Source organism: Dermacentor andersoni, chromosome 6, assembly GCF_023375885.2.
Source record: "Dermacentor andersoni chromosome 6, qqDerAnde1_hic_scaffold, whole genome shotgun sequence".
Taxonomy (NCBI): domain Eukaryota; kingdom Metazoa; phylum Arthropoda; class Arachnida; order Ixodida; family Ixodidae; genus Dermacentor; species Dermacentor andersoni.
In genome coordinates this window covers 28,231,160-28,255,139 of record NC_092819.1, presented here as the reverse complement: position 1 = coordinate 28,255,139, position 23,980 = coordinate 28,231,160, and the positions used below count along the sequence as shown (strand labels likewise).

General features: G+C 48.2%; 1 protein-coding gene across 1 annotated transcript in view; it reads left to right on the top strand.

Annotated features, from left to right (window-relative positions):
- Hcf (Host cell factor) overlaps positions 1-12,186 on the top strand; it is a 54,210-nt gene extending 42,024 nt beyond the window's left edge. Inside the window, exons 14-20 of the mRNA XM_050170112.3 lie at positions 1,011-1,057; positions 2,375-3,509; positions 4,503-4,640; positions 5,010-5,326; positions 6,727-7,390; positions 7,914-7,977; positions 11,564-12,186. Coding sequence (XP_050026069.2) covers positions 1,011-1,057; positions 2,375-3,509; positions 4,503-4,640; positions 5,010-5,326; positions 6,727-7,390; positions 7,914-7,977; positions 11,564-11,606 — 2,408 coding nt within the window. The 3' untranslated portion in view covers positions 11,607-12,186. The remainder of the gene's footprint in view (positions 1-1,010; positions 1,058-2,374; positions 3,510-4,502; positions 4,641-5,009; positions 5,327-6,726; positions 7,391-7,913; positions 7,978-11,563) is intronic.
- Positions 12,187-23,980: the final 11,794 nt, after the last annotated feature.

Sequence of the window (23,980 nt, the reverse complement as noted above, 5' to 3'; positions counted from 1 at the left end):
TTAGAGAGTGACAGCATCGGGTGATATGGTTCCAGCCCGTATTGACACAAAACATAATTCTGCATCACTCAAAGAATTTTGCAAGGGCACTCGGGGAAAACCTGGAAAACTCAGGGAATTTGGAAATGACAACTTGGTAGACACCCTGATGTTGATCCTGTGCAGTGAAGGTTAGGCCTGGCACTGTCGAGTTCGTGCACAAGCTACTGGCAGACGTGGAATGAAAAGTACAAGCAGTTAGGACCAGCTAAACTGCTTTTATAGTTCAGTTCGGGCCTTAGTGATTTTAAATCAACTACGCTTCACTCCGCAGGGCGTATACATAATAAGCGGCAAGCAGTGACACAGCGCTGTGCCAACATCTGTACGTCACCGTTTCCATAGGCTACTGGCTACTGGCAGCTACTGATACAATGACCACTTTTTGCGAAACTATAGAATTTGTTATGGTGTATGACAGCATGGTGTGTGTGGCAAGTCAAATTACATATTTCTTATGTATTCCTTATGTTCTTTGTACCACTCTGCCACAATCTCTATCATTGGGGTTAGCAGTATTTGAAATAAATAAATAAACAAGTAAATGAATACGTGGTTTCGTCTGTACATGCATAAACAGTTCTGTGTACACTGGTTGAGCTATGTGTCACAAGATAGCTCAGGCAGACTGTTTATGAACTTGGCTCATTCACATGGTGTGGTTTCTTTTGCTCGCTTTTTTATCTCATTATAGTCTCTGCTGCCAAGTGTGCTCACTTATTTGTTCGTTTGTTTATAGTGCTTGCATTTGATTTTTCTTATTTCAATAATATAAAAAACCACTCAAGCAGGAACTTCAGAAAGTTGTGATAATAATGAACCTTGTTTCAGTATGGCTTACAAAATATGGTGCAATATGAACTTTAGGAGCACCGATTTCAGCAGACGTGTTAGGGATGCCCGTGACATGTAGTGGCATTGGTAATAAACTTACTTGATGCCATTTGTGATTGCTGTTGTCTTTATCGCAGCTCAGCCGACAGCTGTGGATGCAGTGCTTGATGAGAGTGATCTGCAGGTGAGACACCAAGGCTTTTGCCTTGCACACAGGGCATAAAGTAATACTATGGTATATCATTTTCTTAGGACGCGTAGCAGCTGGCTTGCACAGAGTTAACAAAGTGCCAAATGTGCAGGTTGGTTTCTGGGAGGGACTTAAGACAAAACATTTTATTCTTGGAATGACTGGCAGTTTAAAGGCAGCAAAAAACTCTAGCATATTAAGGTGAACCTTAGTGCCTGAAGAGTAGTATAGTAAAATGCTTGCCAGTTTTAATCCCAACATCAAAATGGGATTAAAACTGGGCTGCCACTGACCAGCTGGGAACACGTAGGAAATTAATGCTGGTTCCACTGGCTGCCATTGATTGCTTTGATAACTTTGGACACTTTTGCGTGTGTTATTGCCTTGGAGCACAATTATGCATGTAGGGTGCTTGGGTCGCAGTATACTAAGGCATGTTGAAAGTGCGCCAAGTGTCATGGCATCAGATTATTGCCTTCTTGAGAAAAAATTGCAGTTGTGATGCAGGCATGGTGTACAAATAACTGGCTTTTCGGGTGCATGACAATTAATACTAAATACTCTTCAGTTACATTTTTCAGCCGTTGTAAAGCAACCTTGAGAAAAGTACGTAGGTAGCGAAACAATGCCATTTTCTACCGTGCTCCAGTGCCCGATCATGCTCTGTGATCCGCTTGTTCTGCCTCAGTATTCGTATAGCACTGCATTGTACTGCTAGTCATGTTTGCTTGTGCACAGCGCGCAAGATTGTGCGCTGCATGAACAAGAGAACAGGTCGCACGCGATGCCGTCAGCGGAAATGCGTAGTGCTGGGGGGAAAAAAATGAAGGCGGGGCCTGTGACGTATGCATCATGTGATCCTTTAGGTCCGGTATGGGAGAACACAGAGAAGGAATTTCGCTTGCTTGCTGGCAGTATTGCTTGGCAGTGCAGCCCGCCTGCTGAAATCATGGGTTCGCGACACTGGAATATTTATACCTCGGGTATTAATGAGCCTGTTTGAAAAGCTTTTGCGGCAGAACGCTCCCTAAAGGACACATAACATAACCAGACTTGGGGAGGGCCCCTTTAAATATTTTTGAGATTTGTAGAAGCATTGCTCAGCTGTCTTCTCTAGACAAGCAAGCTGGAAACTTTGAGGCAGCATGGATTTAGCTGTTAGTTTTCCTTTCGTGTGGATAGTTGGGCAGTTATTGTCCTGTTTTATTATGGACTCGGGTTTCTCACGAGCAAGCTTTGTGTGCAGCCTGCTTTGTTTCTTGCTGCTACTGGCATGTAGGGCACTTGACTAATGCTTTGCTGATTTTCCAGGGAGTTCCTATGGAGACTGATGCTGATAGCACCACAGATCCAGCTACCATGCAGTCTGCTCAGGCCTTGCTTGACACCATGGTGCCTGTGAAAATCACTGCTGAAGGTGTTTGTGACGATGGAGTCCAGTCTGCCCAAGCTTGCACAGATGGCATGCACTGTGGGACACCTGAACCATGTACAGATGGTGTTCATTGTGGTACACCGGAGCCTTGCACAGACGGCATTCACTGTGGTACACCGGAGCCTTGCACAGATGGTGTTCACTGTGGTACACCGGAGCCTTGCACAGATGGTGTTCACTGTGGTACACCGGAGCCTTGCACAGACGGCATTCACTGTGGTACACCCGAGCCCTGTGCAGATGGCATTCACTGTGGTACACCCGAGCCCTGCGCAGACGGTGTCCACTGTGGTACACCCGAGCCTTGTACAGACGGCATGCACTGTGGCACACCCGAGCCCTGTACAGACGGCATGCACTGTGGCACACCCGAGCCCTGTGCAGATGGTGTGCATTGTGGCACACCCGAGCCGTGTGCAGATGGTGTTCACTGTGGTACACCAGAGCGTTGTACAGACGGTGTTCACTGTGGTACACCAGAGCCTTGTACAGATGGCGTTCACTGTGGTACACCAGAGCCTTGTACAGATGGCATTCACTGTGGTACACCAGAGCCTTGTGCAGATGGTGTTCATTGTGGCACACCTAAACCATGCTCAGATGGCATCCATTGTGGCACTCCAGAGGACTGTGACTCACCAGAGCAGCCCCGTTGTGCCAGCCCAGAGCCTCCATGCACAGTGTCCCCTGTGCTCCACAACAAGTCCCTGCTGCGGCCTGTGCCCATGCGCTTGGGTGTGTGTGTGGTGGCCTGTTCGGACCAGGGTGAAGGGGGCGAGGGTGAAAATGGACAGCCACCTGGCGATGACTCGGCACCGGTTGACAGTGGAGGTGGGGGTGGAGGAGAGGGGGAGGAGCCACCAGGGCAGGGAGATGACCCACAGGAGCCACCAGTACCACCTCCACCAGCGGACTCCAGTGGAGGGGGTGATGAGCCACCGGAAGAGCAGGGATCTGGCACCCCTGATGCCGCCCCTGCTGATGCACCTGAACAAGAGGAAGAAGAAAAGCGTAAGTGTCTCTCTGACTCTACCATCACTGTGGTCGCTATGATCTGAAATGCAGTGTGGGCAGTCTGTTCTATCGAATCAACTAGAAATAATGCGGTCTGTGTTGGGTGGATTACTATGACAAAAAGCACTTCTGGGAAGTCTCCTTTACTTTTTTACATGTGCTTGTCATTTGTCACTGCACTTGTCATTTGTCACTGCACTTGTCATTTGTCACTTGTCACTCCATTTATGGGCTGCACTTGTCGGCGATAGCAGGACAGCGCACTGCCACTGCCATGAATGTGCCTCAAATGCTCATGTAATTGCTATCACAATAAAATGCATTGAATGGATGGGAACAAAATGAAAGTTCTAGCATGCAGTGTGAGTTGTGGCAGCAGTTTGGTAGCGCACAAGCTCTGTGCACACCAAGCCTGCATCTGGCTGGTTATGTGATTTTTGCCTGGCGGAGCTAATACCACATCCACCTATATGCGGTATGTGTGGCAGGGATGTATAGTCACTTGAATCTTTTCTTGAATCCTGTTGGCCTCCTCTGAACAAAAGGGCATCTAGATCGAAGCATGAGGAAGCTATTGTTAAGCTCCTCTTTACTCTTCACCTGAAGAAATTGTATAGCTGTCCTGGCCATTTCTGATGCAGTTAAAGTCCACCTGTCATCTTTTTCGAGTAAGGAAACACAACCTTTCCAACGTTACTTGCTGCATGCTTGCGATAAAGACTAAAGAATTAGGTTTAGCAACACTTGTGCGAAGTTTCGTTGACCTTGCTGCAGGCAATTGCTGTTCGGATTCAGAGGATGCATCCTTCCAGCGAAATCATTCAGCACGAACCCTGTCTATGTGTTTCATCATTCTTCTTGAAGAATGCATCATCTCAGGCTGGACCAACTAACCCAGCTTGTTACTGTTATTGCTTCTTGGTGCGTTCCCTGAGCTAGAGGTGTGCCAAATTTGCCTGCTGTCATTCTGATTGCATCTGTTTCTCTTAGCCGAGGGCGAAGGCGAGGAGTCGGCCGCAGGCGGCCTGTCTCTGGAGACGCCTGGTGCACTGCCTCCGGACCAGATGTGTGTAGATGATCCGCCCCCTCAGCAACCGCCAGCACCAGCTGAACAAGCAGCTGACGGAGGCAAGTTGCCTTTCTCGTGTAGCTGCTTGCTTTCCTATCTAAATTATGTGCACCCCCGTTCCTCGTGTTTTGTACGGACCTTACAAATGACGAGTTTAAATGGGATTCAATAATTAGTGTAAACTATGGATCTGTGGCATGGGCAGATGGCTTGTCCAAAGTATGCTAGCCTCTTTGCCAGCTTAGTTGGGAAAACAGTTGCCTCAGAAAGGCATACTGTGAAACCTTTCTGAGGAATACAGATGCTCTTTCTTCGTAGCTTAATGCTACTGTGTGGATGCCAATTTTTTCCTTAAAATCAGCAAGATGATTTCAGTGTGGGTACTGTGTATGCAAACAGTGGGTGAGATGTGCTGTGCGCCTGTGCAGTGATGTCGGCAGAGGCTGAACCACCTGCAGAAGCCACTGCTGTTCCTGCTGGTGCTGCTCTTTCCGCTGCTACTGTTGCTACTGTTGCTGCTGCTGCTGCTGTTGCCGCTACACCTACTACACCTGCTACTACTGCCGCTACTGTGGCAGGGGCCGAGTCTGCAATGTGTGCGGACCCCCTGACCACGTTAGCATCGGCAGCAGTCTCAACAGCAAGCAGCACTCCTCCAACTCCAGCTCCAGCTCCAGTGCTTGCGGCTGCTGCCACCAATGGCCTAGCGGCTTCCATTAAAACGGAAGAGGACGTCAAGCCGCCGGTAAGCAGCTGCTTGGTCAGTTCACAACTTTTGGGAGTCGTGCACAAGAAAGTGCTGGTTTGTGCCATGGTTACCCTCCGTGTGTGCATTACTTGATTATTCAAGAAAACCTGTGGCAGGTGGTCGCACAAGTGTGCTTAGTTGTCAAAGAAATGTCAAGCGCGGTTATGAATAAATGCCATGTCCCATGGGAGAAAGAAGTTTAGGCCCACTCCGCCCATTGCTGCATGTATGCACTATACCAAAAATGTTAATTGCCAACTAGCCTTCAATTTAGTAAGAAATCCCAATAATTTAAAATCTCTTAATTCGAATCGACAGATAATTAAATCTTCCTTGTTGGTCCTGTGAAGTCCTGTATATTTGAATCAGAAAAAACTCACGTGAATTAAAACTCTGAAAGCCATACAAAGCTTGTTTTGAAACATTTTCTTTAGCCCATAGACCACTTTTCGCACAAATCCAAGCCATAGGTGGATGTTCAATGTGTACCTAGTCGTTATGTCACCTGCTGTAAAAATTGCTAGGAAAGAAGCACAGGAAGCAGAGACCGAACTGGAGCAACTAGTGCGATGTGTGCCCTCCTTTCCCATCCTATCAGAAAGTGGTTTTGGCATGTAAAACCCCATAATTTAATTTTTTTTCCTTTCCCATCCGGCTTAGAAGGATCAGGAAGAAAACCTTAGCGCATACTTGATCACATTATCGTGCTACAGCGTGCTCTGCTTGATCACATTACGGTGCCCTCAATCACGTGACCTTTCACATCGGGCATGTGGGAGGGTGGTACACTTGATGCCAAGCCACCATCCTCCTTGGCTCACCCTCGCATGTCTTGCCTTGCACCCGCAGGAAACTGTGTGCGAAGCACAATCTTATTGCGCCTGGACTTTATAGGGAACCTCGGCTTCTTCGGGCACATGACGTGTGCTTATGGAGCACACAAGACTTTCAATGTGACCCTAGTAACGGTTTTTGTTTGTGTGCTCTACCACACAATTGATTAGGTGCTATATTTAAAGGGGCTCCATTGTCTGAACCCCGTTTCATTTGAATAAATTTCCGGTCCCCTTGGAGTTAGAGTTAACAAGATTCTACTGCTTCTTGTATTTTTGTAATGTGTGCACATGGTTGGACACAGCACTGGTGTCGTCTTAGTTACCTTAAAGGCTTGCATGTCAGGAATTCGCTTGCATTTCAAAATTTTATTTACACTTTGGTTTCAGAGATTGGTCAGAAGATGGGGAGGGCAGCTTCTAGGTGAAGGTGTCGGCTTTTGGGAAGTAAAAAGCAGTGGCTAAGACAGCAGATTTGTTGGTTGTGAACTAATAGAGCGTCCTGTTTGGCACATTGTGAATTTGTGCCATTCTGGTTAACAAATATGCTTGCCACGTGCGCAGGTGGAGTTAAAAGCTACGGCACCTGCACCACCATCAGCCGGCGGCGGCAAGCGTGACGGCATGTGGTTCGACGTGGGTGTGTTCAAGGAGACGTCGTGCCTGGTTTCACACTTCTACCTACCTTCGGAACAGTCGGAGCAGCAAAGAAAGGATGAAACAGATGTGGACGTTGTGTCTCTAGGTGCCCATTCAATGCTGCAGAAGCAGGAGCTGCTGCCTGGGACCGCTTACAAGTTCCGCGTGGCTGCCATCAATGCATGCGGCCGGGGCCCCTGGAGTGAAGTGTCTGCATTCAAGACATGCCTGCCCGGATACCCTGGCGCGCCCTCGGCCATCAAGATCAGTAAGGGTCCCGACGGCGCTCATCTCTCGTGGGAGGCGCCTCAGGGCAATCCCGGGGACGTGACAGAGTACTCGGTGTACCTGGCAGTGCGGTCAGCGACGACGGGTGATGGTGCAGGTCCTGCCAAGACTGTGACCTCGAACCCATCACAGTTGGCATTTGTGCGAGTTTACTGTGGACCCCAGGCAGCCTGCACAGTGGCCACAGCCTCCCTGGCATCTGCACATGTGGACACAACCAGCAAGCCAGCCATCATATTTCGCATTGCGGCCCGCAACGACAAGGGGTACGGTCCGGCAACCCAGGTCCGGTGGCTGCAAGGTACGTGGTGGTGCATTCATGGCGGTTTCTTGTTGCTGAGTAGCAAATTCTATTATGGCATGGTGTAGGGAAATGCAGAGTGCATGCAGGCACAAGCCATTGTAATGGAGATGTATCCAATGAAAAAAAGAAAATGCTAGCTGCATTATTTTTATTGATTCTGCGGCTTCTCTTTCAAATGTACTGCTTGTGTGTTGGGTTTATTTAAGCATGCATTTCTTCTGCACTTGCCGTTAGGTATGCTAACCAGTCTCACAGCACTGGCATAAGATAGTGCTGATGTTGCACAAAAGATGATGTGTAGAAGCTCTGCATGGTGACATGGCGTAATTTCTGTGTAAGCCCCTGCTTATATTTTTACTTTGCTATGCTCTGAAATGGAGCCAGTTTGTGAGTGCTCTAGGAAGGGGGCTATGCCTAATACATGGCTGGTTTGTTGCCAGGATTTTTAAATGTTGTAAAGAAGAAAAGTATATTGTTCTTGAGCTGCGAAAGCATAGTTGGAAACATTTTCTTTGTACAGATGGTGTGGCACTGAGTGCCGGCCGGGGAGCTGGAGCGGCTACGAAACGACCGCCATCTGATGGGTAAGCCCAAGACACCTGTAATCTTTTTGAGGGGCAAGTAGGGATCAGAGCTACTTTTTGCTTCTTGGTACAGAGTACTGAAATTTAGATGCAAACTACAAACAACGTCGAGGCAGCATTCAATGGTGGTCGAACAAGGGATGTCATTGGAGACAGCATTTCAACAAGGGAGAGTTGTCATCGTCATGGCAACAACTGGTTCCTTTGGCAGGATGCGTATCTCACTGTCTGGCACCCTCACTAGATGCGGAGGAAGAGGAGGAAATAAGCAGGCACCTATTAGGGTTGTGGAACTCAGTATCCAAAAGAAAAGGCAGGGAGGTTGCCTCAGCTGTGATAGTAAGGGAACAGATATCGGTACGTACTGCTGCTGGTACTTCCAAGAAGTAGAGGTGATAAAGAATGGAAAAGGATCAGCAGACAGTAATCCTGCGGTGCTAGTTCTTTTAGAATGCAGGAACTATGAAGATATGTATGACTTAATATTAGAAAGATGAGCAATAAAAAATAGTGGGGGGAAAGCCGGGTCAAAGAACCTTAGTTTTATTCAGACATGTTCTTAAGAGAGAAGAGAGATCAACTGAGTTTTGCAACACAGTGGATCAAAAAATACTGAATCTCATTAAGTTTCCTCTGGAATTTCGCATCTAGTATTTTACAGTGTGTTCTATTCCTTCGGGTGCACAGTGCCTCTTAGTCACAGTGGACTGTGGGAACTTTTTTTGTTACTTGTGCACCACAGAATGACCCTATTTAACTACTATATTTATCCAAATCTAGGCCAACAGTTTTTTTTTTTTTTTTCAATTACAGTAAAACCTCGTTAAACTGTACCCGCTTAAACTGTAGTTTCATTTTAAAAGTAGTAAAGTCAAATCCCTGACTCGGAGGCCATTGAACATAGTGCATTTTATATCTGCATAAACCGTACCAGCTTATTGTGTACTATCGGTCAACACGTAGTGTTTCTACTTTTTTCGCGCAATCACGGCGGTGCGTCGTCTCCATTGGGCAGCCTGGCGTAACAAGCCTCAAGAGATCAGAACAACAGCCTCCAAGCGCCCTACGCTTTTGCGCTTGGAGCCACATCAACATCATCATTTTGGCACCGTGCCAAGGAGCGTTCTGGCGTCGTGCAAGCTTGGACTCTCATCATGCTCGGATAAAAAACACTAGGTGCTCAGCATAGAAGAAAAATTGGGCAAAGTTCGTGCTCTCGAACGTGGCACGAAGTTGGCACTGGCAGGCAACAGGAATCTACTGTTGACTATGGTGTGCAGCATTTGGAATGCAAATAAGTTGCTTGGCAGCGCTGCTGCAACTGCGAAGAGACGTCGGCTACGAGGTTTGACTTTTCGCCATGCCTTTTGTGTTGCTGAAGTGTCGCCTAACAACAATGATGAGGACGACATGGAAAGCGACAGCACGGGCAATTCGGGCCCAACAGTGGCAGAAGCTGCACGTTACGTCAGCCTCATGAATGCCATCGTCGCAACTTCTGCAGCGCTACCGCACCTGTGCACGGAGAATATGCAACGCCAATGAGGAATGAGCCATGCAAGTGTTTGCCTAGAAAAGGGCGCTGAATGAAAAGCTGGCTCACAGCTTCAGTAAGTTTGAGGCTGCTGTCGTCACTGCTAGGCCGCTGCGGCGTTAAACAAAACTAACACTTTTGTCACGCAAAGTGAATAAATACTGTATGTTTCTGCCCTTTCATCACACTCTTTCTGAGCCTGATTTTTGATAGGTAAGTGGGCCAACTCGTGCTATTTCAGTTAAGCAGTACTACCATTTAGTACATACTTTTTCCGAGCTTCGGCCAACTTAGGTTTAACGAGGTTTCATTGTAATCATATACCAAACTCTAGGGTCGGCTTAGATTTGAGGTTCTTAAAAAGCACGCCAGTTTTTAACTGAAATTGATAAGTATGGTGCATAGCTAGCACCATCTAGAAAAGTCAGTATCGCATCCGCTACTAACTGCACCATTAGCTAACTGAAGTACATAAGCGACGTTGCCATTTTGACCTCTTGTCGTATCTGAGCTGGTTCTTTATTCTGAGGTGTCAGCGTGCAGTGTGGAATAGTGCTGCTTTTCAAACGAGAAGTTGTGCTAGCCGCAGAGGCATTGTCAAACGTTCAAGCCGGGCGGGACCTTGGCATCTATAAGAAAAACGTCTGTCGTTGGAGGGGGCAACGGGAGAGGCTTTTTGCATGCAGCGCAACTAAGGTGGTTTTTACTGTTAGAAGATGACAGCGATAAGGAAGATAGTGACAAGGCTAGCAGCGATGATGACGTTGAATGAGCTCGGCATGTTCATTATTTAATAAATGCTGTTTCATTTTGCGAACGCTGTCCTCGCTTTCTTGTTTGGCCTACATTCGAGGTAAGTTTTCATCCCCCCAGCTGGCTTCGGAATTTCGGGGGTCGGCTTGGAATCGGGGCTGGCCTAGATTTGAGTAAATACAGTACATTTATCAGATATGCTTTGCTGTTTTCAATGCGATTCTGTCTTCCACACATCAGTTTACGTGAATCGGGTATTGATAAGTCTGTGACCTAGTGCTGATGGTACACCATGTGAAACAAACAATCACCATAAGAACCCATGCCCGTTGGTGGTTCAATGATGGAAGGAATGTCAGCGGAGGAGCAATGACGCATGTGCAGAGCACCGAAGACGAGAGAGTAGCAGCAGATCAGTGGTCCTGAGGTTATTTGAGTGCAAATTATGATGGCAGACAGACGGGTGCTGACAATGGGGTCGCCAATCAAAGTGTGTGCTGTTATCCAGTATAAATGGGCAACTGCTCCCTGCATTGAAAGCCGCACTCTCGAAACGTCTCTTCCAAAACATTGCTGGGATGGAGCAGGCTGTACGACAATTCCTGGCATCATGCGGCACTGAGTTTTACCGGAGTGGTTTCTTCAAACTGATTGCATGCTATGACGAATGTCTCAATGTCGGTGGAGACTATGTCGAAAAATAGTGCAAGGTGTATAGTTCATGATGCCATGGTGTATTCTTCTTTGGCGATAAAGCTTCCGTCTGAAAATAAACGAAGAAAGTTTCAGAATGGTCCCTCGTACATATGAAATCAGCCTACACTGAGCTTTTCTTGCTTGATATTAATTTATATTTGAATATACTTTTGCTTATTGCCTAGTCTGTAAGGATAGTACCACATTATGCCAAAGCTGCATGTCCACAAAAATTTCGCAGCTTTTTTTAGTATGGTCAAATGTGAATAGCGTAAATACACGAGTTTCACCTTATTGATATTGCTGGTAAGGCTGCTGGTATTATTTTTAGGCTCTAATGAATGAATGGTTGAGAAAAAGGCACACATAATAAAGAAAACTGCTCAAAGCCTAGTGAAAATCACTCGTGAAACCAATGATAAGCTATACTTAAAATACAAACTTTTGGTTGCCTTGTGCCTAAGTATAGCGGCCGTTTGGTGGTAACTACCTGTACCACGGTGCTGGCAGAAGCTATGTGCATGTGCCGTAATAAAGGTTACACCAGTCTTGGAATGTATGACCAAATGTCTCATGGTGATCTGTCTCTGTCCCTTCCCGCAGGAAAGGAGCAGCAGCCAAGAAGGCAAAGAGTGAAGACTCCTGAGCAGCCTGGCAGTGACCAGGCGTGTTTTATTTGCCAGCTTTTAACCCACCAACGCCCGTGTTACTATCATCAGTTGTTTCTATCATCATCAAGTCTCAAGACGTTTTTAAATGAATGGCCCCCCCTCCCCCCTCCCCCCCTTGTCCCAATTCCCTGACCCCGCGGTTGTACATAAGCATCACCGCTTTGCACCCAGGTCTTTTCCTTGGGCAAACAGGGGTCTGTGGCACGGGCCCCTGTGGTGGTAGCCCAATTTCATGCCCTGCAGATGGGCAGCGCTATGTAAATAAGCTTTCTATTTTTTTTCTTCCCATTTATGTCTATCATCGCAGCTCAAAGCACCCATCTCACAATGCACCCATGCACATGCAGGCATTGCTGCTGACGGATTTCATTTTTGTATAGTCACCCTCTGCTGACTAGCGCGAGGCTTGCACGATGCTGGCGCAGTGTCTGGACATTCTCCCCTCCCTCCCTCCTTCAGACACACACACAACTCCGAATGGCGGCGCCCAGGCCTTCTGTCAGATCATCGCTGTTTTTCTTTTTGTGAGGAAATAAAGCCATTGTAGACTATTCATTCTCGCTTCACTTGGTCACTTCATAAGGTACTGCTTCCAGTACAGTGAGCCTCCAAAATGGCATTACTGTGGGCTCGTCAGGATGTGGGAAGCCACTTGGCATGCTCTATTTCACAAAGTAGCCACAATGCAAGTGCTACACTTGCTTATCAAGCCAAGCACAGGAGTGCCATCACTTTCGTCAAACATTTGTTTTCAAAGAAATACTTATACAAAGTTCTGCATATACAGGAGGAAGTCGCCAGGTTAAATCACCATAGCTGGAACCTCCTCTGAAGATAAAATGCAGACGGTAAAACAAAGCGAACAAGAGAGAGGTTAGAAAAAATTTATATACATATAACACCAACAAAATGCAACAGTTTAGTGAGGAAATACCTACAAGTAGATCTGATGTCTCAAAAAATGTTCCAATTTTTTAATGTACATACTACATACAGTGGTGGTCCAATTGCGCCATTTTGCTACAATTAAACTTGCCTCTTCCTGGCTGTGCCCACCCAAGTGCCATTTGCGCGAACTGCGCAGCTGTATTTTCGCGTTTTCACGGCAATGCTGCGTTTTCAGTAGGTTTATGCAACCACCACATTAGACGGATGGATTTGTGAACATTTCACATACAGTCAACTGATTTTTCAGTCATGCTCACAAATCCAGACGCATTCGTGGCGCCGCCACGTACACCATAAAGTCTATGCATAAGAACGTTAAGAACGCTGAAATTTCAGGCGCGAAAAACTCTCAGTCTGATTTTCCGGACTTTTTGCCATGACCTCAGGTGCCAAGCGGCATTAAAGGGACACTAAAGGTTAATATTAAGTCGCCGTGGACTGTTGAAATACCATCCCAGAAGCCTCGAAACGCTTGTTTCCTGCGAAGAGACTTATTTTAAGAGAAGATGCGTTCTGAAGCGCCTGCGTACCTCTAGCGCAGTTCAAATCGCCTGCCCTCCGATCGAGGTGTGGTGACGTCATGGTCTCATAGTGACGTTGCGCCGTCGGTGAGTAAAACCGCCTGCTGTCGGCGCTACGGCTTTTCTGTGCAAAACGCAACCGCGCGGCCAGAAACGGCCAAGACAGCTGACAGCAGCGCGAAAGCGAAACTATGGTGGCTAGCGGAAGGGAAAGCGCGCGACGATAAGCTGGTTCTTTATTTTATGACGCCAACTTTGACGCTCGTTACAATGGACGACCCCGACGACGACACATTGGCTCGCGATGCTGGGCTCGACTTCAGCGATTTAAGCACTGATGAACGTGACCTGCTGCTGAGGGCTCGCTCTGCCGGCGTCGTTGCGTACTACTACGACGGCAACTGTATGTGATGGCTGTACATATTCGCATATTTGTAGCTTTTCCTTCGTGAAAACCAAATGCCGCACTCAGTAAGTCTTCGACCTGCAGTTGGTCATGCGCTTTGGAGAATGCAGGCAAGACCGACGGAACAGCGCTACGGGAAAGCATTGCTTTGAAAGGCACTCCACACCACTTCAGTAAGTCGGCGTTGAACTCGTCATCCTCTGGACGAAAGTGCAGCGAGCACACTTCGATTTTTCGGCTCTTTGCCAACGCGCTGTGGCAGAGGTATACGGCACATAACCACTTCGAACGGAGAGGTTCACTCGTTGGCACACAGCGATAAGTAACGTTGGATTCGCCGCTGCAACTGCCCTTGGCCAAGTTCCACGGGCCGTTCGCGCATCCCACGACATCACATGGACGTGGCATTCTCGCTGCTTGTTCCAAATGCAAGTTTTGCGAGCCAGCAGAACCAGCGCAGCACGACGCGATAACGAAACAACTGAAACTCCAAAGCGCGCGCAGCGCAGAGTCTAGCGAAAGCGAAACCTTTCTACCACCCATACTACTAAAGGGTTACGTCAAAATTTTATTTTTTTCTTAGAATCGAACAGAAGTAGACAAGTAGCATTTTCTTCCGTCTTATAACCTAATGAAAAAATCTTTTTAACACGAGAAGTTGAGTACTAGTGACAAATTATGATGAGGAGTGCCTTCGTCATCGGGCTAGTAGCGAAATGTCGCGGGGGGGTCAACCTCAATTTCTCGGTTACTAAAGCTCTGTTCGCGATTATATTGACACCTCAGACGTTCTAGGGCATTACTTTATCACTTTAACTTGACTTCATAATAACGTTTAGTGTCTTGCTTCACTTTGGAACAGCACTTACTGATTGCACAGTAATAAGCTTCGCCAAATGGCTACAGATAACTGCTGAAGTGTTCCAAGAAGACCAGTTTTTCTGCTCCGAAACTGCTCCAAAGTGCTGGTGTGGCTGCTCCTAAACTGCTCCAGAATGAAATTTTTTCCCATCCAAAAATTGCTTCAAATCCTGAACTGGCTGGACCACCACTGTACGTATTATTAACAGGGTGTCTACCAACCGGGAATTCTCAGGGATTTTGAATAGTGTGGAAATACTCGGGGAAAACTCAGGGAATTCCTGCTTCTATTAGGGTAAATTAGGTGTAATTTTATTGAAAGTGAACAAAAGTCGCGCTAATGCTCGCCCGAATAACAGAGAGGAATCGTAAGGGATCGACTATGACGTCGTGTCGTCAGTTGGAGGAGTTTGCGGTGTACAGTAAACGCCCGATATTTGGGACATGCCCGACAATTCGCATGGCTTCGCGGCACCGTCATGTAGCCCATAAGGTCAATGTATAAGAACGTCTGAAATTTCGGGCGCAAGAACCCTTCGCCGTCCGATTTTCCGGACTTTTTGCCGTCACTGCAGATCCGAAACGGCATTAATCGAAGCCACCACCGCTGCCATTTTGATTATCTCGCCACCTCGAACCGGCGCTCTTGCACGCAAATCCGCAGTGTAGTAGTGTAGTGTAGTGTATATCCGCGGTGTGTTAACTTAGGTAGGACATTAAGCAGTATAATAGCAAGAGCTTGGTGGCGCAACCCATCGCCCCGTTCCAAAAGGGACGCTCATAACATCCATCCATCCGCTGGCAGCCATAGCTACCACCGCGGCAGCGCTCGGTCTATAGCTTCTTCGACATTCGCTATTAAGCTCCTTGCTTTTCGGTGCCGTGTTTTTTTTTATTAAATCAATCCGCCGCTGTCAGCAATGGCACCGACTCGCCTTTGTAATCCTCGCGGTTGGCATCGAAGCTCGGAAAGCACAGCGCGTTGTATAATACCGGTTCCCGAAAGTCAACTTCGCCTCAATACAGCAATGTTACGCGATGACGCACAAAGTATTGTGGCGAAGCCAAACAAGCGTGTGAAGGGGCAATTGTCAACGGATACAGTATGCATTCCTTAATTATACACACGTGCACATGCCGTCTCCTATCACAGTACGAGAACCGATAGGCCTAATAAGTGTACTGGCAGGCCTTCAGAGCTTTTTCGGACGCGCCTGTGGCGATTTGAGCCCTTCAGGGCAGGAAAAGACATGCATTCATTTTTTCGGACTGCCCGCTTTTTCGGACGTTTTCGCGGCCTCTAGGGCGTCCGAAAAATTGAACGTTGACTGTACAACACACCAAGAGGATGCTTCAAATGGTCCGCGGGGTGAACGTGTGGCAGAAGGAGGACGAGAACACAAAGGAACGACGCACTGAGAAATGAGCGGTAAAGGAGGTATGCTGCCGCTTCTTTGAAGGAGCTTGAGATCAAAAAACAAAGTGTTGGCTGACGCCGAGATGCAGCTGTCCCTCATACAAACCAAAATAAACTCTTTAAAGCAGTGAAGTGCAACACTGAGGCGTTGTGCGCGGGATAAGAGTATGCCAGGACAGTTAAAGTTGACTTTCCAACTGCTGAGAGAGAATCACAAAGTTCAGGCCTCATACAATGAGCTTGCTATCAGTTCATAGAGATAGCTCATATTCGAAAATATTTTCTTCTGTATGCATCTCCTTTTATTCATATTTGAAAATTTTTGACTCGATTTGCAATGGGCTTTACCATTTTTTTTCGAAGATACTTTATTTGCTGTGCATTTTGCTAAGCTGTTCCTTCTGCTTTCTTTTTGAAAAAAATAAACACTACACCTTGGTATTCAAACTGGATTAAGTAGTTTTTTAATTTTTTTAACATGCGCGTTAGCCGGTCTTGATATAAAACATAGTTCTGCATCAGTCAGGGAATTTTTCAAAGGCACTCAGGGAAAACCTGGAAAACTCAAGGAATTTGAAAATTTCAACTTGGTAGACGCCCTGGTATACTAGGCACGTGCAATCTATGGGTGGCAATGAGAGTAGAACTGGGAAGCACAAAAAGAAAAAGCTTGGGAGATTCTTATGCTTGGCCTTTAAGAGTAGAACGCGATAGTAGGTACTATGGCGATAGCATTAAAGGGTCTGACTGCTGCTCTCGCTCCCCGGCAATCTGCCTTTATCATGGCGCGACGGCGCATGTGCCCTGCCCTATTAGTCTCGAAACGTTATGGAAGGGTCGTCCGCCGGAAAGTCCCCCGAAAGAAGATTGGGAGACCCTATGCTTCGCTTTAAGAGTAGAACGCCATAACAGGCACAAAGGGTCCCTGATTGCTGCTCTCGCTTCCTGACAATCCGCCTGTATCATGGCACGACGGCGCATGTGCCCTGCCCTATTAGTCTCGAAACGTTATGGAAGGGTCGCCCGCCGGAAAGTCCCCCGAAAGAAGATTGGGGGACCCTATGCTTCGCTTTAAGAGTAGAACGCCATAATAGGCACAAAGGGTCCCTGATTGCTACTCTCGCTTCCTGACAATCCGCCTGTATCATGGCGCGACGGCGCATGTGCCCTGCCCTATTAGTCTCGAAACGTTTTGGAAGGGTCGCCCGCCGGAAAGTCCCCCGAAAGAAAATTGGGAGACCCTATGCTTCGCTTTAAGAGTAGAACGCCATAACAGGCACAAAGGGTCCCTGATTGCTGCTCTCGCTTCCTGACAATCCGCCTGTATCATGGCGCTACGACGCATGTGCCCTGCCCTAGCGTATTAGTCGAGAAACGTCTTGGAAGGGTCGCGGGCGTGGCCGTGTGCCCGAAAGCCCCACGGAAAAAAAAAAAATAAGAAGCGCTCGGACGCGCGCTGCTGCAACACTCGTGCCATGTACCGCGTTGAAACTCCACTGGTAGCTCGATGTCAGTGCGGTGAGGAAAACGTGCATAACGTAAGAGTGCAACTCCACTTTAAAACATAAAGCGGTCAGGGCTTCGTCCGAGTTGTCCTAACCTCACCGTGAGCCGGGTAATTGACGCTTTTCATTGATAGCTAGCAAACTTTATGGAAAGCCCGTGCGTTACACTTGGGGGAAAGTTAAAAACAAGTTAAAAGTTGCTGACGAAGTCTTGCAGCGTCGGCCCTCACTTAGTGGTGGCAACGCCTGCTTGGCTTCACGTACTCGTTTAGGGCGCGATAACACTGGATCAAGACGAGACCGACAAGACGCTCACGCCAACAATTGGCGGACTCTTGTGCGTCACTGAAACCACTTTATCATACCAGGCCGACAACGACGCAACCCACGAGCGCGAGTTGTCGTTCTGCGAGGGGCTTTTCTCGCCGGCGTCACCGACAAAATCAGCATGCCGACCATCGTTCGACCGAACCCCGCGCTATCCGCCGTCGAACCGACAACGCGATAGCGACAGCGTCTTCACTTGTATATACAATTAATTGCGATCAAAACGAGTAATAACATGCCCACCAACTTGAAATGCACAAGCTGAAGCTCTCTCAAGCCGTGCACTTGAAGTTTGAGCCAAGTTGAGCCAAGTAAGTTTGAGCTTACGCTTGGGCGTTGCATTCACCAATGCATATACGTTTTTGATTGGAATGGCTGATAGCGCCGACTGCAATGACTGTGGTGTCGAGGAAACTATAGAACACCTACTGTGCTACTACCCATCTTCTCAAAACGAAAGACATGACCTCTGCACAGCTCTCAATCAGCTAGATAGAACACCGTTCACCTTGAACAAGATCTTGGGACCATGGCCTCGCATATCGCAGCTAAAAGGTCACAAAAGCACTGCTGCGATATTTGAAAGCTACTGGATTGAGTCAGCGTCTGTGATCCGGACTGAGTGACCGAACGATATCCCCAGTAGACTTTCTCTTCTTTTAATCTTTCCGTCCCCTTTTCCCTTTCCCCAGTGTAGGGTAGCCAACCGGGCTCAGTCCTGGTTAACCTCCCTACCTTTCCTTTATCATTTGCTCTCTCTCTCTCTTGCTGAGCTCACGTGGTCCGGATGCGAAAATAAAATAAAAAGAAATTACTTTCAGATTCGTGATGTCACAGTGATGCACCGACGTTCAGGTTACGACGCGAAAGTAAAAAAAATAAATCTGACTTTCATTTTCACTTCTAATGATAAACTTATTATCGTGAAATTAACGACAGTAGAGTTTTCAAACGATATTTTGTAAATGCAAACTGATTTAGTGTCCCTTTCATTGCTGCTTATGTGACGTGTTTAGCTTGGAAGAAATTCCTCTATGTGAAGTCGGGATGACACGCTCCCTTTCTCTCTGCTTTAAGATATCCAACTTCCGGTGCCCTACCATGCAAAACGGTCGCCGTTTGATGTATGCCGAGTAGCATACATCTAAAAAGTGAAGCTTCATAAGGGAGTTTCACACCCTCGGGAACTTCTAGGGGTATGTTTCCTGCAGCGCACCCGTTTGCGTTGGGGCTCGTCCTACTTGGTGACTGTGTTTCCACGATGGCAAACGTGGACTCGCCATTCTGCAAGCTTGGTACACAGTATTTCTATGTCATTCAGTGCCACAACAGCCTCGACAACACGAAACACCGAGACCAGCCCGTGAAGCTGCAGATATATTTCAGAGAAATTCGCAGATGAAACAAGCGCCGATGTGTATGCGGAGTTGGAGTTGGGTTTTCCGGGACAGGGACATTGCTAAAATCGGAAGAAAATCTGGACAGAAAACGGCAAGAAACCGGGACAGGTTCGACACAATATGCCCGGAGCTTTGAAAAGCTCCAATTTCGTTTACCAGTAACATATATTTTTATGCGAAGTATATTACTAGAGCTCAACCCAGCTCCTCAGGCGCGGCGGTGTCGCCTTCAATACCACGTGACACCGTGACGTCACGACAGAGGAGAAACGGGGCTCCAACTCGCGCCGTCGCTCGCGGCGTCGCCTTCAAGGCTGACCACGTGACACCGTGACGTCACGACAGAGGAGAAACGGGGCTCCAACTCGCGCCGTCGCTCGCGGCGTCGCGGCGGTATGGGCGTCTTGCGCTGGAGTTTGAGGTATAGTAGCGGCGCCTAGTGGCGGCGCGGGAAACGACATCTGGGTCGTACCAGCTTGGGTCGCATTGAGCCCTGGCTGTGGCGAAGCACGTTTCTAGGCCGAGTTTTGCGTCGATTCGCACTTTTTTCTGCCCTGTTGGAAGTGCGAAAAGGCTCATCACTTCTCACAGACCACGCTGCGAGCCGGTCGCAGCCTATAGTTAAGCGAAAACGGACTCTCCGTGTGCCGTGGGACGTAATGCTGGAAGCAGAAGGAATCGGCAACGCCGATCCGGAGGGACCTAGCTCAGTATTGAAAAAGCGTCACCGTCGATACTGCTGCGTCGTGGGCTGCCATGAAAAAGAAGGCCTGAATCCCAACATCCGATTCTATCGTTTCCCTTCAAGGCCTCACGAAGCGGAGCGTCGGGCGCGCTGTATAACTGCAGTTCGTCGCGCTGGGTAAGCGAAACTTCGCGCCATGCTGACTGCTTCACCTGTCTTGAAGCTTGCTTGATTATAGATCTGCGTTCTAAAATTCGGTCTTTTGCACCTACAGTCCCGACGACAGACCGACATAGCAGCAGGCATGGCTGGTGATTCACGATTCGAAACCCGGCCACAGCGACAATTCGACCAGTGCGAAGTGGTGAAGTGCCCAGTGTGTGCAAATGACCACAAATGGCCGGGCTGATTCGGTGAATTCACTACCCCACTACGAGCAGCGCAGGTTAGAGAGTTAAATGTGCTCATACTTGACCTCAATTAAGCCAGCATGTTGAGGCAGCGCAGCAAGATAGTATTGATTACAGCAGATCGATTTTCGAGCGTTATCATTAAAAGCTACATCAATCGAGCAGCGCACGAGCTCGCACTGCAGCGCGATTCGCACGTACGTGCGAGCTCTTATGCATTGCATCAGTTATTACCAGTTACTAAAAGGGACAGATGGCCGCTACTACAACGCAGGCATAACTACTTGTTTAGCGGCATGCAGTCAACAAAGATTGCAGGAGACCCGCCGTTTCGCGGCATGTCGAAAGACCGCTGCCGTCGCGGCGCGTACCGTCGTGTGCTCGAGCAGTTCCGTACACATGATGTCTGCTTATCGCTGCTGTGGATTCATTTATAGCAAGCATTTCGTCGCGTTTGTGCGCCTGAATCTAGCAGCGTGCAAACCTTACCTGAAGTTCCACTTCGTACGCGACTCGCTTCACTTGCGATTGACACCGTGCTAAAACTTCGCCGCTTAATTCTTGAACGGCATACACGTATTCGGCACTGCATAATTTCTTGCCTTTACGCAGCGTGCCACTCCTGAAAAAATCTTCGGCGCCCGATATTCGCTGCAGGCCGTGACAACACAACCGAAAGTGGCGGGTCCATATTGTAAACGTGCTTTCCGAAGCAGACGACCGAGCTTGGTACGACCCATTTTAGCACAGAGGGCGCTTTTTCGCACCTTTTTCGCAGCGCCCCCTGGGCAATGCAAGAGCCCCATATAAGCAGCTGCGCTTGTTTCTAGGTGGCTTTGGCTCAACTCTTGCAAGATGGGCTGGGTGGGAATCGAAGCAGGGTCTCCGGAGTGTGAGACGGAGACGCTACCACTGAGCCACGAGTACGATGCTTCAAAGCGGTACAAAAGCGCCTCTAGTGAATGCGGTGTTGCCTTAGAAACGAGCTGTTTCTAAGGCTCAGGCGTGCGTCGCTTGCTCAGGCGCACATTTCGTTGCCGCGCCGAACGCTGCGTTGCTCGACGCTCACCGCGTCCAATGCGGGGCGCGTAGTCGCTGCGCCGTAGCTCATTGTCTTACACCCCTTGGCGGGTCGACGGGAACGCTGTCGCGTTCCACTCTTGAAGGCGAAGCAGAGTAACGCATGAGTTGTTTCTTCGTCTAGCCGAACCAAATATAGCCAAGCAACAGCAGTTCACCAGGCTAAACAGTGGTTCAACAACTAAAATAAAGGCTAGTATGCTTCGCATCCTGGGCTTAACCTTAGTTAAGCCACAGCCATTTTTTTATGGATTTTGTCCACTAAAAAGCAGGATCAAACATACTGCAGTTACCAAATTTCCTTGCCTGGCATTTACAGAACCATGGCGCTTCGTTTGGGCGCTGGCAAATTATGAGGAGTGCGCCGTGTGCCACGTCAGAGGCGTACCGCATCAGAGGCGCGCTCCCGGAAGATGGCGCCACGAAAGATTTACGCGCCCCTCGGATCCGACATGAGATGGAGCTGGTGGAGGCAATGGAATAGAGCCTTTGCGATGAGGAGGGTAGTTCCCTTTCTCGCACTGTCGCCTAGCAACGTTTCACTTGCTTCTGTCTCTGACATAACGAAACTATTTTGTGAAATTTTGGCGGAAGGCTCCATGAACAAGTTTCAATGTCTAACCTAACTTTTTCGCGGAGACTGGTGAAGGCCCTTTAAGCTTTTAGGCACGAACACGTGTGTACAGGTACGCAGATGACAATGCAAATATATGTGAAGCCCAGAACGCCAGAAAGTTGAGCTAGCTGGTAGGGATTCATGTTTGAAAAGGTTAGGCAGACAGACACAAGAAGAGGGAAACGGACAACGCATTGTCCGTGCAAAGGGAACATAAGGTGGATTAACCTGACATAACCATCGCTTATGCGGACCGTCTACACGGTTCCGCTTCTGTGCAACGCGCATTTCAAGGCATATCCGCCTTGGTAGACAGCAGTCGAGCTGGTCAAACGCGGCCAGGAGACCGCCTCTACAGCGTGCATGATCTGCTCAACTGTTCTCCTCACAGGCGTACTTGAGCGACGAAGCAGCTGACGCAGGACGTCAATCATTTGCGGCAGCATGACCTTGATAGCAGTGTGGAAGTCTCTGCGAACTTTAGTTCATGTTGACTTTCGGAGATCTCCGTCCGTGGTGGTAAGCGTGGTCATGGCGCATTGTCTTTGGGCGATCAACCGACGTCAATTCAACCACCTCCTGCTGGACCTGCAGCACCGGAACTGGGGCGCTCAAGTTTGGACCTATAGTTTGTCCACGTCGACCATACGAACGCCTCCTTTGGTTGCGCACTGACTGCCGCCTCTCAATTTGTACCACAATATGATCTTACTTGTGTGGTTCAATATTCTTGCTACCTTTTTCAGCTTAAGACGACCCTTGGAGTTCACCTCGTGTGGTCCATTACAATTGAAGCGAAGCACTTCATTCACTTACTGTGCACTTTTCGCAAGGATTGGTGATGGCTGCCTGCACAGCAGAGACACGCCGTCCGCCCTGTGCGGACAGCGCTAACATATGGTCCAACTTTAAGCGCTTGCGACAATACAGCGTTGGGGCAGAAAATCGCGCACCGGGTACCTAACATAACCTACCTTGACGTGATCAGGTAGCGTGTCTTCCTCGAAAAGAAGGTTGACAGTTGGCGAGTGGTCGAAGCGATTTAAGTCCAAAATCATGACTGCTCAACTTACAACGTTTTATGGCTGATGTCATTGACATCAGAAATGACATTCTAACTGGAAATCAAGTTCCAGTTCTTCCAGGATGGCCTATGTCCTATATATCTACTGTAATTGCCTTTTACGTGATGTTGAATCGCACTGTGGTAATTCAGCCAACTTTTCAAGATATACATTGTGAATCTGTTTGTACGTAGGATTTAAGTTCTTCGAGCCGTCAAAAGATACATAGGCAATCGTACAATACGGACTAAGCACGCCGGCGGGGCCTTGCTCACTCACGCGCTTAGCTGCGCTGCGGTGTTTGCTCTTCCATATATCAAGACGCTGTGGTCGCTGTTGGAATGCGTGGCCTCGCTATGGAGAAAAGGGAGGAACCAGACACCTCCAAGTAGACGTGGCGACTCCGCTAATTAAAGTACAGGGCTCTGAGTACGAAGAGACGCAATAGGTGGCGTGCCGTCGTTCATCGCCTAGGACGGCTTCCCGTTCATAAATGCTAATTACATAGGCTACCACTTTGACAAAATTGTTATTGTTGTTCCTTTGCACAAGGGGCATATACCCCCAGTGGGAGACCGACCAATAATTTGATGTAGATGTAGATCTACAAATTGTACGAGCAAAACAAGGTGGTGGTGGTGGTGGTGGTGGTGGTGATGATGATGATGATGATGATGATGATGATGATGCTCTCGCACTATGGCCCATACCGACTGAACGGCTAAGAGTCGAAACACATTTACGGAGTAGGCTTGTAAAAAACAATCAATGAAAAGAAGAGAAAAGGACTGTGATTTAAGAAGCACATCTGACCACTTCGTGTTCCTCTCCCCCGTTTTATTCGAGGGTTGGAATTGAACGTGTCAGCTATGGGAAAGACGCGTAGAGAACACACCAACACACATGCACTGACTCTTTCGCGTACACTCACGTTCGCCTTCCTCCCACGACGCATGCGCATTAGCGGAAGCCGGTATCGTAGTTACGGAGCTACGACAAAAGATGGCACGAGCGCTCCTATGGTCCCGAACGTGAGCATTGGCATATCACTCTTTCAATTAGGTTTTCACACGTTTCTTTTGATCGCTATCTCTCTCTTTTTATCTTTT